The sequence below is a fragment of the Sceloporus undulatus genome, chromosome 4, assembly GCF_019175285.1.
Source record: "Sceloporus undulatus isolate JIND9_A2432 ecotype Alabama chromosome 4, SceUnd_v1.1, whole genome shotgun sequence".
NCBI lineage: Eukaryota > Metazoa > Chordata > Lepidosauria > Squamata > Phrynosomatidae > Sceloporus > Sceloporus undulatus.
Genome location: NC_056525.1, coordinates 75,613,525 through 75,629,883, shown reverse-complemented (window position 1 = coordinate 75,629,883; position 16,359 = coordinate 75,613,525). Strand labels below are relative to the sequence as shown.

Here is a 16,359-nt window from a genome sequence, read left to right as displayed (position 1 = left end):
AGGCCACGCCAAAGATGCACTCCAGTCCTTAGTGTGGCCTCTGGTGTGGCTTTTGGCCTCTTAGGATACATGCATCCTTTAAACAGCATACCTCCAAAGCCCATAGAGAAAGAGAAAACAGTGCCCAATCCAAGATATCAAAAAGAAATTGGCAGCAGCTGATAAATGGTTATCTATGTGAACCCACAGTGCCAAGGTCCATTAAGCTTGTCACGTGTTTTCATAGGAAAACATCAAAAGAAACAGAATTCAGTCAAGAGCTGGACACAGGTTTATGTAAAAAAAATGAAGTGTATTTCAGAAGAATATTTGAACATCAACATGCAGGTACAACAAGAATAAAAATTATTGCACCTCTCTTACGTGGTAATTGTTCAAGTTTCTAAAAACACTTATATCCCACATCATCATCCGCTAGCCAGGTGCTGAGTGGCACCAGCTTGAAACTGGGACCCAGCGTGAAAGCTGTGCTCGCGGTCTCCAAAATAACAAAAATCAAAACACAATTGTAAACACACACACAGCTGTAAAATCATCTACTGGAAATACGGCACCATTCTTCATGTCCAGTAAAGATAAAACTGGAGAAAGACTTCACCCCTTCCCAAAGGGAAAAAAACAAACAAACTAAAATGTAAAATGTCACACCATAATTCAGTGCTAATGAAGAAAAAAAAATAACCCACAGGTCATTCCCCTTACCCTGGTCAATGATATGTACCCTTTTGTAGCACAATAAAGTTTTGGACATTCTTCCTTAAGGATGGGCTTTTAGCAATGCTAAAATCTAATATTTACACTAAATATCAGTCTGATGGTCTTAGATGCACCATTTAATGGTATAAAATATTGCTGAGGAATGCATCACCTGGATACTTAAAGTTTAAAGGTTCTATGAGGAAAATAAATGAATTCTAGACATACAAACTAAAATATGAGAAACTGAGAAAGCAATATGGTAAGATGGCTACATTTGCATTCTATTGAACCAGAATTTCCATTCATGCAACACAATGGTAATAAAGGGCTGAACTAGCTGTATCACTATGTATGGACTGGGTGCCTTAACTGGAGTATAAACAGTCACACTGTCACCTGTATTCCTCTCAGCATGTTAATAACATGAATTCAAATGGCCCATTACACACCACCTCCTATTAGGCTTAACGGATTTAAGTGCTCTAAACATCTTAAATTTTGCCCTCTGTAACATTATGATTGTCAGAACTTTTGCATTTAAGTGTTTAAATCTGATTTATTAACTTGGGGTTAGAATGGAACTTTCTCTAGCCATGAATTTTACTAAAGGAGGCCCAGATTTAAAGGAATCTACCAAGTAGTGGTGACAAATAAAGGCTCTTGGAGGCTAGAGGCTTCCTATCAGATAAACACACGGCAACATCTATGTAACATATTTATAATACATAAATAAATGAGGTGGCCCAATATGGTTTATTTGGCTAAACTAGAGAAACAAATCCTTTGGGTATCTATGCACATAGGTGCTACAGGGTATATCATACTATTTATCCAAAGCACTCAAATCCATACTGTGTCACAACACGGCATCTAATATTTTTCCATTATCTAAATTGGTAAGAAGTTTGAATGGCTATGCAACCCACCTATGAAAAACAATTCGCTTTTTAAAAATGAGTCTGATGTATTCACATCCCAACTGCCTTTGCTGGGAGTTCAATGCAGCAAAGTGTGAGAAAAGGCAGTTAAGACAGAGGCGTAGATGCCAATACATTAAAGTTCACTCTTCTGTGCTGTTGGCAGGATTAAGGAGGTTTGTGTATTTTGTCTGTGGGAACTTTTACTGTCGAAACTCTGAATACTGAAGTATCAGGACTACTATACAAGAAAATCAGTGGATCTTCTTTTACAGCTTTACAACACACACAGAGAGACAAAATTACACATGCACACGTGTGTACAGTATATATGTATATGTACACACACACACACACACGTAAACACAGTGGTTAATGTAAAAAGAATCCCAAATAAAAAAAAATGTTGGTCCAAAACTGAAACCAAATAATTGAGAATTAGGTATAGAGTAATTTATGGGCCGGGGGGAGGGGGGACTCAGGAAGTTCAAGGAAGAAACAAAAGGTTATTGAAATGTGAGGACAGCAAATTTAAGATCAACTTCCCAATCAAAAAGTACATACAGCCTTTGCAAGGCGAATCGGAGCAGCAGAAGGTTTTATATCAGAAACATGGCAGATTAATGAAGCTACACTGTAATTAACTGTAGCTCTTGCCCTAGGGAGCTATTACAGTTGCCATGTGATCACTTCTTGTCTATATAGAACAGCAGACTATACAAATTATTACATTCTCTGCTCACACACATACAGAGGGCATAGGTTCAATTCACAAGAATTATGGGGTTTGTGTAAGTAGCCACTTTTGCCTATACATTGTAATGAGGTTGAATAAAGAAAAGATATGAAATGCTTCATCTACTGCTTAGCTGTGTATATGTACAGTATACCTATTTGTCTATGTATCAGTGTAGTATTATAGATTGAGGCAGCTTTTTAAAAAAGCACTAATCGATGTTGAGTTTTCCAAAGGTTGCATAGATAACAGCATTTTAGAAACAAAATAGATGAATTAAGCAACAGAGTAACAGAGAGAAATATAAATCACAGCAAATGTATCATTCATTTGTAATTAGGGGCCAGTCAATTGTAAGCTTACAATTGGAAAAGTGACACAGGGGACAAGAGGATTTTTTCTACTCACTTACAGTGGTTTGTCTTAGCCTTTTCCTGACTGATCAGTGAAGATCAGTTTCTACCAATGAAGTCAAATCAGGACTCTTTGTCAACTGTTACTTGCTTCAACCAGTAGCTAGCTATCCTGCACAAGATGGATGTGGATAATCTTAGAGGCTCACTTCCTCCAGTAACTTCTCAGTGAGGCAGTTCAGGATGCTACTTTACTAAGAGCTAACTGTTACCACCTGTACCACTTTAGGTAATTGCCTACTCTGAGCAAAGTAAGGCTGATAAGGCCACAAGCATTAAAAATTCTTTAAAAAAAAGTTTATGATGGAACATCGTGCTTATTTTAAAGCAATTTTTTTTAAAAAATCACATGCAAAATGAAAGTTTGACATTTCACTTAACAGATTTTTTTTAAAGGAATACTGCCTCATTGCACAAATTGATATACAAGGCTCCCTTTGAAGACTACGATATGTATGAAAAAAGGCATGCAATGACAGAAAATATTTCAACGGAGTCTGTCAAAGGCGTTGTTCTAGATCCCTGTCAATGTAAAGAAGTGACCTAAAATTTAAGTCACAATGATTAAAATTTGGAACTCAGGGTGAAAAGATATCCTTCTCAAGTGAGCCTTATTTTCAAAGTGTATGTTCTCAAAAAGCTCAAAGGGAAGACAATGTACAGGAGACTCCAGAATAAGAGCATTTTTTAAAGGGTGAGGGAAGAGAACATTTGCAAACCAGTTTGTAATTTTTCTTTAAAGATACCCTGTTAAGAGGCATCAAATGACAAATGCTGTGTACAAAAATAGAATTGCAAGAATGAAAAAAGGCAAGAGTGTGAAAACACAAACCTACAAAAAATAGATGTACAGGTTTTCTGCTTTATAGTTACGTTCTATTAATGCTGTATTTCTTTCTGAATGCAGAGATGCTATGTTTTCTTTACAACATCTCCTTCTGACGACAGGTCTTTTGTCTGTAAATGACTTCTAGCATCTCTCATTTTTCCTGGCATCGGAGTAATCTCCTTTTTAGAACTCCGACAGCCATCTGGTCCAGAAGAAACCCCCATGCTCAGTTGCACAGTGCCATCTGTCTGATCTTCAGGTGGAAGTATTTGACACTTAGCCTCCAAAATTTCATTAGAACTGCCAGGGTGCGTCCCCTTTTCTGTTCCTAATGGGTAGCCTGATTTCCAGTACATTGTTGTGCCTTCTGACTTGGTGTGTGTACTACATACCTCAATGAGATCACCAATGCTGAATGTTTTGGCTGTTTCTGGATTTGAACTCTCTCTTAGTGTCTCCTCTATTCCTTGCTTGGACACACTCTTTTTCTTACAAAATAGTTTCTCTTGAGGGAATTCCTCTTTTGTTTTTTCCAGTACTCTTGAGCCAGACATGTTGGAGCTTTCTGAGCCCAACAAGTCTTTTGCATTGGTTATTAAATGAGCTGGCCAGGGGGCTTTTCCACTTTCAAATGCGCAGACTGGATCACCTGTAGAACAACTTAAGGTTTTATGATTTGACTGATCTTTTTGTTTTGAAATTGCTACCCTAGGTTTTACTTGCAGTTCTTCAGAATCAGAGGCTCTTTGTGCAGACATTTCACCACTGTTTGCCCAATTCCAAATCCTGGGACTTTCTTGGGTAGATAGGTGTTCCTGTTTCTGAGGTGTATCTTTACAGTCTTTTTGGCTTAGTAGTGGAAGAGAGCTTGTGCTACTTGTGCAAGTAGAAGAAAGTGCTAACAAAGGCATAGATTTGTGAGATAATATGTAAGTGGATTCTTCAGAAGCAGATTTCTTCACTTTATCTTTGTCATGTGCCAACCCTATGCAGTCACCTTGACCAACCTGCACGGAGCTCAGTGGTAGGCACTTCACATGCTCTGGACAATCTATGCTTTCCTGGATAATCACAGGTTTTTTAGGATCTTTAGCATATTCGATATCACTGATTTTATTGCCTTCAATAGATATTGATGTTATTTCAGCTTTTGATACTAACTTAATTGTTTCACAGCCACCAGGTTTTTCTGTGGGTGAAGTCCTCAAAACAATCTCAGACTGTGATGTCTCTACATCCAGTAGTGGTGTCCCTGTAATATCCTTTGGTTGTTGTTGTTTTGTCCTATTCTGCAAATTATTAGCTTTTGGTTCCTCAGGAAGGAAAGTCTCTTCCTCCATACTGTCTTTGCTTTCCAACTTGGAGGAAAGCTTCATATCCTCAGTGAACGAATCAGAAACTTGGTGGTCTCTGCTGAAGGGTGGCCTATCCACTCTTTTCCCATCTTGACTATCTTCTGACCCTTCGTCAGTTTCATCTTCAGAAGAATCCACTTCTGTGATGGCCTCTTGCTTCTGTAGAGACTCTCTTCTCTCCACCCTATCTTGCCGAATGGCCCCTAGTTTTCGGGAAGGTTTTTGGAGCATTCCCTTTTCTGCAAGTCCAACTTTACCTCCAGTTGTTTCATTAATTGATTCTTGCCAACTTTGGAGACCTGGATCTCTCTGGAGCATTTCCTTTTTGAATTCGGAATGGGAAATATCAAGGCTGTGCTTGCGTGAAGAGGCCAGCTTTTTTTCTGATGAGGACAGTGAAGAGGTTAGTTTTTCAGCTGATTGAACTCTCTTCAACAGAGGGGATCTTGGTGGTTCAGCACTCTTGGGCCTTGAAATTTGTCGAACAAGAGGTGGAGAAGAGTGTAATTTTACAGGGAAAGATTGTATGATGCTTGAACTGCCAACTGAATGTCCTGGTAAAGGGGAAGGGGAGCGCTGAGGTGATGTGGACTGTGGTGTTGGTGAAGGAGTATGTGCTAGTGGTGAGAGAGGAATGTTCCCTGCAGATTTACGTCTTGGGGAGCGATACTGCCGTTGAAGCTTTGGTGCTAATCCATGCAAAGAGCTAGGCCGGATATGTCCTGAACTAGCGGGAGAGTTGGGAACACTGGAACTAGGCGAACTGCTTTGAGAGGAGTTTCCACCCACTGTAAATATCAGAAAAAGAGAACATGATACACCAAACATGCCAAGAAATTTGAAAAGCATTAGGAATTGTTATAATATGCATGTTACATGGCAGATTAATGGCCTGTTGAAACCTTGCACTGGCAGGAATCTGGTCAACAGAAAGTTATCAGGTTCCAGTTAATGACAATCTGTCCCACCCAGCAGCACTGCTGTTATAGCATGTTTGCCTGGCACTGTTTTTGTAACTCCAGAATTCAGAGTTGCATCTTGTCAGCTGTGCATACCTTTAGGAGTCCAGGAAAGTTACTTTTAAGAAAAATAGTTACAATGTTCTAGGTTTGGTTTAGGGGCCAATTTGTTTACTCATGCTGAACATGTTATTTCAAGTCTTTCAAAATTATTTTCAGTTGCTTCTCAGGTTTCTGCTTATTAATTAATTAATTCATTTATGTAATTGAGTTATTTCTATTCTAAAACTTACATCCTGCTATTAAGAAAAGCTTTTGCTTAAGATAGTTGTCTTATATATAATTTTATATAATTTCCTTGGTAAGATACCTTGATGCAAAATTAGCCTACATACATATTCCTGCTTGTCAAATTCCATTACATAAAATACTATATAAAAATAAATGTACACCAATCCCCATTTCCCAAACATTATAGAACTGTGCTTCTTTTCAAAAATTATTAAACTATCTCTCTTCCCCTAAATTCACTGTATATGTTTACCTGGTTTCAACAATCTAATTTCCTCCTGATCCCAATACTGTCCAGATACTTCTTGCTTGTTAAGTTTATCTAATTGTTTCTATACCACATATAATTTGTGCTACTTGTGTCCCATACACTGAGGTAAATTGATTTGCATCACTCAAACTCTTTTACATCTTCTAGTGCATTCTTGAGTCACTATAAATATCCTAATAATCTATTACCTATGCCTGCTGTACACCACCATGTCTGAGAAAATACCTCAATACTACCAGATTCTACCTGAATGTGTGGACTCAGGAGTAGAACGGTAGCTCTGGGTTGGTGAACGAGGGGAGAGGTTGTGAGTTGGTGAACCAGGAACACTTTCCCCAGATGATAAAGAACGGTTAAGAGAGGATAAACTTCTACTGGTATGAAGCAGAGATGCCTGCTTAGCGATTTTTCTGAACAGAGAGCTCTTCTTCTTACTGGAAAAGTAGAAAGTGAAAAATGATCATTGGTTAAAAGAAAGGAAGAACCAGATCCAAACTGGAAAGTGTCTTTCTAACTGGAATGAGACCTTGCCATTTATGGATGAGGCAGGGATTCAACAGAAATTTCTGTAAAGGGAAGTGAGGAAGACCAAAGACAATTTCTCTGATACCTCCATGTTGTTTTGAGTAATTCTTAACAACTCCCACCCCAGCAGACTTTAAAGGATGCAAACAGAAGAGAAATCTGAGAAACTCTGTTCTATAATTAATAACATTGCTCACCAAACTATGGATCCAACCCACAGTTCTTAAAATTGTGATTCACTTATTCTTCATAATGTTTGCTTTGTAAAAAAAAAGTATGCTGACAGAAGTTTATTTCCAACTATTATTTTGGTAACTATCATTAAGGGACAATTTAATTTTCCATGGAAAAACATCACTCACCTTTCTTGTCCATCTTTTGTTTTACTCTTTTTGTTCCTTCTTGCCATCTTTGATTTGTGGCTTGCTTTCCGAGCTGGCCCAACTTTGATTGATGTATTCTCAAAAGGTGTAGTAGATATGGATACTTTATTCCCACTCTGCCAGCAAGAAAAATACACATTCTAATATCTTTATTCATCCCTTCTGAGTAGCTGCACGTTAAACTAAGGGAAATGCCAGTCTATCACCGGTTGTCTTAAATTTCCCTGATTAATTCTTTTTCTCCCTTTCCAATATTTATTTTGTCTTTAGAAAATGGTGCTAGAGGCACTTCTTCGATTTCTCATCTCACTGATTAAACAACGATTCTTCTAGTTGAATGACAGATTCAGAGAGCTCTAATTTTGTGATTTTTTATTTTTCCAACATAAGCTTTGTAAGCACAGCAGGGAGTCAAGTAAATTAGAACACATCTACTACTAATAGTTTTGTGCTAGAAATTATGTAAAGGAGGTCTTTCCAAATCTAACATTCCTATTTGCTTTTATGTTTCACATTCTTTCTTCCTCTAAAGAACTGGCACCAAACAGAAACCATAATTGTGTAAAAAATAGAGCTGTTTATTAAGATCCTAAGCAATTTTTCAGGCGATTGGTTCCAAAAGAATTTGCACCAATGCATTTCCCATGCATGTTTTACTTTTGTCAAATAACTCTGCTATGAAGAACACAAGCAAGTCGAAGAAGAAACTTGCCATGAGTCAGCTGTGATGTCATCACAACTGAATAGATTCCTATAATTCTTATTTTAATAAAAAAAGTAATCGAAATTCCAATCACCAAAAAGCATTTCTAAAGCAAAAAGATATTGTTATTTCAGTAGTATGGAAATGCAATATCCCTGAATCAGAAATACTTATTTAAAGGAAAACACATGGAACTCCCACATAAAAGAAACAACTGCTTATTTATTGTGACAGAAATAACCAATATGGAAAGTTCCTAAGATCAATCACAGCAAAATATTGCTCACAATCTATGAAAAAACATATACAGCTAAACTTAAAATTTAGAACAAAATTCAAGAAATATTTTAGGTAATATCATTTTCTATCACAATACATTACATTTTAAATCGCTGGAAACTTTAAAAACAACGTGTCCTTTCTGCCTGTTGTTATGGGAGCGTAAGCTGTTGTAGACTTAAGTCTATTTCAACAGCAGCATGGAGTGAAATGTCTAGTAAAATAACTTTATAGCTATGAGTGAACTGGTTACATATGTGAATAACAACAGAAATGCAAAAGTTGGGGGTATGATATTGAGGTGACAAGTTCAGTTTTAAGATAGTCATTGGGGGAACAAAGACAGAAGGGAAGATGTTGTCTAAACCAGAATTGAGTAGATAATCATATGACTAGTGGAGGGAACTATTGGAACATAGTGTGATGCTGGCTAGAAACCAGAAAGAAGATGTGGTAATCTGTCCAAGAGAGCATTCATGAGGCTGGGGTGTTAACTGGTGTTATAATATGTGTAGTGTGCCGGGAAACCATTGCCTCTCTTCAACCCACTATCAGTGGACTAGAATTTGTGAATATATTCCATTTCTGCTGTTTCTCTTTCCAACCTTCTTTTGTATGTCCCCATTACCACCAGGACTGCTCTTCAGAGGTCCATGATGAAATGCTCAGGAAGACTGAAGTGTTCTATAAGTGATATTCCTAATGTGACTTATGTCCATTTATCTTCTGGCAAAGAGACTGACCTGTTTGCCCAGTGTACAGTGCTGAAGGACATTGCTGACAGAGGATTAGCAAATGAAAGTACTATTAATTGTGGGTGATGTTATTAGGTCCTGTGATGACATTTCCCAAGTAAACGTGTGGGCAGATTTGGCATCTGGGTTTGTGGCAAGGTCTTGCCAACAGGTGCTTTCACTTGCTCATTCTCTTGACTCCATGCATATGATGAAGTCTACAAAGGTTTATGCTACAATCTTCTTTCTCTCAGTTTCAAAGGTGCTACAAGATCCCTTCGCATACTGATTCAGACTAACATGGCTATGTCTTTGAATTCTACCAACATAAACTAAGTTTAACAGGACTTTGTCCAAATGACTAGGAAAGCATTTTAAATTCAGGGCACCACCACTCAGAAAGCCTTTCCTCTCTACACTACAGATGATGGGGATGATAGTGAATAGAGTTGCTGAAGATCTTAAGGTACAGATAGGCATACATTTGGTGCTTAATTCTTCAAGCACCTTAGGTTCAAGTTGTAAAGAATCTTTACAGGCCAAAAATAGCCCTTTGAACTGAATCCAGAAATAGCCTGAAAGCCATGGCAGCTAACAAAGCACCAACTGGCATGAAAGAATCAAAACTCCAAGATCCAATTAGCAATGTAACAGTAGACATTTACCTGGGAAATGTCTACAGTACTGTGAACTCCAGTTTCCAAAATTTCTTCAAAGTCAGCCTTCACTCACAATATATTCCAACAATCTGCCTGGAGGTTACCAGAACATGAGTACCTATGGCTAGGTTACTTCTGTTCAGTTGGGATTGCAGCTAATTTTTGTATCTTGGCAAAAGGTTCTCTGTGCAACCTGCACTTCCAATGAGGAAAACACATCTTGGTGCAACCCCCAAGGCACCCAAGAATGCCCTTTAACTTAAGCATTAACTTAATCTTTAAGCACATTACACTTGTCACCAAAAACATGCAGTTTCTGTACCTTCAGGACCAACTCCACCACTTCAGTATGAACCAATCCATGAACAGGTTCTCCATTCACATGGGTGATCAAGTCTCCTTCTCGAAGACCTGCCTCACTAGCAGGTCCACCTTCCTCAACATGCTGTCAATAAGATATGAAAAATTGTTAATTTCAAAACAGAGGTATCTGCCATTATGAGTGTTGTTCCTTGTTTCCATACACAAAGCATTCTGGCTAGTATATACTCCAGAACATTATGTCACGAGTTGCTGCAATATTTATTGGCAGTTTAATTTCTTTGTAATTCATAATAACACTTCTTCATATCAAACTATGCCACTTGTTCATCTAGCAGATACACTCTGGATCTCAGACAGAGGGCTTTCCTAGTCTTTAGACCTAGGGCCCTTTAGCCAGGAACATCAGGGCTTGGACCTGAGCTCTGTTACGTAGAAAAAGAATTTGTTGTGTCCATACACTGTTATCATTTATTTTTCAATGCAAATGGTTGGAAACATTTATGAGTCAAAAATAGTTAAACAGTTGATTGCAACAATGAAAACAACCCCAGTAATGACAGAGTTGAATTTGTGCCACGTGACATTGCTTCATTAAAGTTACACTTAGAGTCCTTGTCAAGGTCAAATGGAATAAGGATTAGAGATATATTTACAAAAACAATTATACTACTCCACATTATTACTGTATCAGTAATAATTAGATTCAAACAATAATCTCCTTATAAATGAAGAAAACTAAGTGATATCTACAGGGAAATTGGGGCATGCTTTCACATCCCTTTTCTCTTCTACCTGTGAGTTACTGCTCAATTAAAAATGGGAAACATTAGTTGTGGGGAATGGCTGAGGCAAACAACTCCATGTACTTAAAAAAGAAAGCAAATGTACAAGACAGGCTGACCGAGGACAGGGATGAAGGAGAAACAGTGCACAATAATAAGCCACTTGTATAACTCACAGCTGAGCAGAATCTCAAATCCCTAGTCAATTCAGTGAGTAGACAGTGATGCTTTAAGACATCTAATCAAGTCCAAGCAGATGTGTGAAAAATCCTAAGGGAAAGAGATGATCTGAAGCAGACCATCATTGTCAACATAGCTCAGAAGGAATTAAATGTAATTAACCTACAGGTTACAATGCTGATAGAGAACACTCCCTACACACATATACATTTATGTCCACGGAAAGGAGTTGCTATTCCTGAAGTGATTCCAAGAAGATGTCTGGGTAAAAACAGGGAATTTTATTATGCTTTGATTATTAAATGTTCCTTTAATTCCAAATCAATCTATACAACTATGTCATATAGTGACTGAGTGAAATCAAGTAAGCATAAACATACCCAGACCATGTGATGCACAGTGTAGATATCACTGTTCCCCATATAAACTCTGATGGCACGAAGTGTGAAGCCATATTTCTTCCCAGCACGGTGGATGATGATTGGTGGTTTAGGGTTCATAACAGCAGGAGAAAAATCTCGACTTGGAGATGAGTCTCTTGAAGATGGGTTGGAGGAGAGAGAATGGGGTGACATTGGACTGGCCAGTGGAGAACATGTATGATGCTCTACATGAAAAAGAAAAGGAATACCAAAATTTGAGCTATGACTTTCCCCCCTATAAAACACTTAAATTTAAAAAAAAAAAAACACCAGAATTTAACCAAAAGCAGTCAATCATCTGATTTTTGTCATAAGCAGTTCATGGTTTGTGCCATAATCAGCACCTGGTCTGGTTTTGGCCATGAGGATGGAGCTTCTCCATCTTCTGTTTCCAATTATGCAATCCATTTGATTTTTGTGTTGGCCATCTGGTGATGTCCATGTGTATAGTCTCCTGTCTGGTTGCATGAAGCAGGTATTTGCAATGAATAGATTACTTGCCTCACAAAATTCTATCAGATGCTCCCCTGCTTTATTTTTTATACCTAGTCCGAATCTTCCTATTGTTTTCAATTTTTCTTTGCTGCCGACTTTAGCATTCCAATTGCCAATGATTAGCTTGAAATCCTGTGTTGCTGTGTTGTCAGAAGCCAAGGACATAATCAAGGAAGTATGCAGAAAATCAGTTACAATGGCCAAAAAGGAAGAGAGAAAACAATAGATAGCAGACAAAATAATTCACGTAGTGTAAGAAAGGTGAGAGGCAAAAGCAAAGGGAGATAGGAACAAAACTAGAAACATGAAGGCAACTGTGCAACGTCTGGTGCGCAGGGATAAGGAGAACTATTATAATGACACGTGCAAAGAAACAGAAAGCAAGAACAAAGAGGGAAGAATGAGAGACTTAGTCAAAAGAATCTGGAAAATTAAAGGGAAGTTCAAATCAAAGGCCATGATGCTCTATTACAAAAAGGGACATACAGTGGACCCTTGTTATACACTGGGGTTTGGTTCCAAGATCCCCCGTGTATAACAAAATCCGTGTATGCTCAAGTCCCATTACATATAATGACATAGCAAAATGGTGTCCCTTATAAAAAATGGAAAATCAAGGTAAATTTATACTTTTTTGGAACATTTTCAAACCGTGTATGCTTAAATCCGTGCATAAAAAATCCGTGTATAAGAAGGGCCAACTGTAATACAAGATCAAGAAAAAATAAAGAGACGTTGGAGACAATACACAGAAGAGTTATGTAAAAGAGATGAGAAAATGAATGACACATGGAATGAGGAATGATATAAAGACGAACCCCAAATTCTAAAAAGTGAAGTAGAAGCTGAAATAAGAGAAATCGCAAGGGGTAAATCACTAGATGATATCCCAACTGAATTGCTACTATGAACTAAGACAGAAGCAACTCTAGTGTTAACTAAAATTTGCCAGCAAACATGGAAAACTAAGAGGTGGCCAAGAGACTGGAAACTCTCAATATATATCCCAATCCACAAGAAAGGAGATACAAAGACTGCAGCAACTATAGGACCATAGTATTAACCTCACATGCAAGCAAAATTATGCTCAAGCTTTCTGCAGCATAGACTCCAACCACACATGAAGAGAGAAATTCCAGAGATGCAATTGAGATTCAGGAAAGGAAGAGGCACCAGGGATCACATGGCAAACATACCATGGCAAAGCATTTGAATGTATAGCTCACAAAAAACTATGGCACACACTCAAAGGCCAGAAATCTGTACCAAGAACAAGAGGCCACCATCAGAACAGAATTCAGAGAATGGTTCCCAATAGGCAAAGGGGTCAGGCAAGGTTACCACCCTATTTGTTCGACTTATAAGCTGAAAACATCAGACGAAAAGCAGAATTCGTAAATGGAATGGCTGGTGTAAAACTAAGCTCAAGAGAAAAACCTCTGACCTAGACAGCAGAGGGCACAGGTTTGTTGGCAATGGAGATTTAAGCCAATAGCTATCCAGCAGGTAGGTGGCGTGATGGCAGAAGAAACTGACAACTGCCAGTGGTTATATGAATAGACAAATACTGAAAACAAGATGATATGGTATACAAACACTATTTGCTCTAAAGAGATAAATGTATGCCAACATGAAGTGCAATAGACTTGTAACAATGTGAGACTTCACAAGTCGTGACAAGCCCTCAAAAAAAAAAAGATGTAATAATAATAATAATAATAATAATAATAATAAATTTTATTTGTATCCCACCCCTCTGAGAACAATCAGGGCGGCTAACAAGTTAAAAATACAAAACATATCAAATCCGTAGTACCCTCCCCGCCTTAAAAAGGTATTAAATCTAATAGAGGATTAAAACCATACAAGTTAAAACTGACCCAAAGGTCAAACAACTATCAAACTATCTATAAAGGAATCTTCAAAGTGGGAAAAGGGGCAGTGACCTGATAAAGCCAGTCAAAGCCATTATATGAAAGATTATGGCATCAACAGACAGAACCTAGAAGGCTAAAGTAGTCTAGGGCTAAGTGTCCTTTTTAACATAGTGTGAAATAGACAATCGGTGTTCAGCAAAGAGATGGTTGGGCATTACAAGCAAAGGCGGCAGGAAAAAAAGTGCCAGCACTAAAAAATGGGCAGTAGGATGTCTGGGAAGTCCATTCCGTTCAGAGAGAGCCTAATGGCATTGAGCTGGAGAAGAGCTCCAGTAACATTTTCTGGAATTATGGTGGACTTCAGAGAGGAGGATATAGTACCTCGTCAGTCGTAACAATACACTGACAACAAGGAATTGTGAGAAGATCACAAGATTCAATTGCTGTGACACACAACACATGCTGCATCTAAACCTAATGTTTTAGGCTACAAGCATGAAAACATGAAGTGCTTGATGAAAATGTCAGAAAAAATATAGCAGTGACTGGTCTGACGTCTAGAAGACTAGTCACACTGTTATAAAAGTAAAAGTATTCAACACTGTCAAGCTGAAAGAAATCCCCATGGGAAAGTTATTCCATACCATGATGTCCTGTAGAATTTGCACCAAGGATACCATGGCATGCCATAAATGGCCAGAACTGCAGGCAGGGGGATGAAAGAGACATCCATGAAACCCTACCGGAGAGTGTAGGAGTTCACTTGACGGGAACAAGCTAAGGAACATGCCCAGTAAGAGGCTAGATATAATAAAGATTATATCCAAGGAGACATATACATGCGATCCGGTGGATAATCAAACAGTATACCAGGAGTGATATGGTGTAAATCCATCATGAATGAGTCATGGGGAGAAGAATTCTAGAACAGGGGAGCTGGAATGGACTTCAACAGTCACGAAGTCCAGCAACTGGTACAAGAAACCAGGCAATAGGACAGAAGCTCTACAGGCTTAGCCCAAATATCTCCAAACAGAGAGGGAGCGCCATTTATTTATGCTTTTAATCTGGAAGGGTTTTAAATTGTTGATATAGTATACCATGATGAGATTCTCTGATACAGTGTGGTATAGAAGTGTAACAGCATATTTATACTACTAAAATCTCCTGTATGCCAGTGAAAGAGAGGTAGCAATGCAAAGTCTGGACATTTTTGAATGCCTGCTGGAGCCAAAGAACTGTGCATTTGATCTGAAGACTCCGAAGACCCCTGGAAGCAAAAGCATTTAAAAATAGCCGACTGCTGACCAGACTGTGCTGCTTTCTGTTTTGCCTGCTACCTATGTGTCATTTGTCCTTTCCTCCTCCTTCCATGTCAGGGAGGGTACAGAAGTGCTGCTGCCCACCGTCTCTTCCTGCTATGGCCAGGAAGAGTGGTGGTATGTTAATTGGAAAGGGGGACAGCACTTCACTTTCCATCTGAAAAAGGGGAGAGCTTGGGCTATACAAAACCAAAATTTTACATAAACTAGATGAATGCTAAAAACATTTCTGTAGACACATTTCTGTAACTTGTCTATGATGATCTTGGATGTATCTTGGGGGGGAAATAGGAAGAACCATACCGAAAAGCCTCTTTCCTAGTTTCAAAATATTATATCAGAACAACCCCTTAATAATATGAGAAAAGAACTATAATCTTAATGGGAGATACCCAAAAAACAATGAAGCCCAAGCTGCTTAGGTATCTGCCTGGCCATTATAATGATTTTCAAGGACTTGCATAATTTCCTAATTTGTAAAGTGCAGGAAATATTTATTTCAGGTATTTTCACAATGATTTTTGTTAGACAGCTGCAAGGCAAAAGGCAATAAAAATATTAAAGTGCTACACCACACCATATACAACAAAATGCAGCATGCAGCCCTGTCCCCTTTCTTCCAATGGTGCTGCATAGAACTTTCTTTACCTTTTATTGTTGATAATCCTATATAACAGGGGTAAAGAACTTTAGACTTGGGTTGGCTAAATGATCAGAAAACTTGTTGCACAAATTCACTAGCTACATTTCAACACAGTATACCATGGTTTAAAGTGACTATCATGGCCCAACAGTGAACCCTTGGTATGATACCTTCCCCACAAATGGTCATGAATGCTTTCGTGTTTCATTTTGATAACCTAGTTTTCTGTTTTGTGTAAAAAGGTATGGTGGTTTATATGCTAAAATCAACACTATAGCTGATTTAAAACAAGCCCGTATTATTATTTGATTGTAGCTTGTTTTGGAACTGACCATAGTTTAATAAAATAATAATACTAACATTTCACAAAAATGTTGAATGGCACACAAGAAGAAGAAACTTATAAAAGTGAACCCCAAATTTTGGGACGCAAAATAATAGACACTCTCAAAGCAATTGGAAAGAATTAATCACCAGGAGCAAATGACATCCCAATAGAACTGTTACAGTTCACAGACAGATTCACGTATAGTTCTAACTAAACTAAAATCTGCCAACTAA

General features: G+C 38.1%; 1 protein-coding gene across 8 annotated transcripts in view; it reads right to left on the bottom strand.

Annotated features, from left to right (window-relative positions):
• Positions 1-271: 271 nt before the first annotated feature.
• The window catches only part of MAST2 (microtubule associated serine/threonine kinase 2), a 203,814-nt gene continuing 187,726 nt past the window's right edge, over positions 272-16,359 (bottom strand). For all 8 annotated transcript variants that reach the window (XM_042461735.1, XM_042461727.1, XM_042461728.1 and 5 more), the window contains 5 exons: positions 11,420-11,646; positions 10,076-10,198; positions 7,358-7,494; positions 6,717-6,904; positions 272-5,737 (listed from right to left, as the gene is read on the bottom strand). In XM_042461735.1, the coding sequence (XP_042317669.1) occupies positions 3,678-5,737; positions 6,717-6,904; positions 7,358-7,494; positions 10,076-10,198; positions 11,420-11,646 (2,735 nt within the window). In that variant the 3' untranslated portion in view covers positions 272-3,677. The remainder of the gene's footprint in view (positions 5,738-6,716; positions 6,905-7,357; positions 7,495-10,075; positions 10,199-11,419; positions 11,647-16,359) is intronic.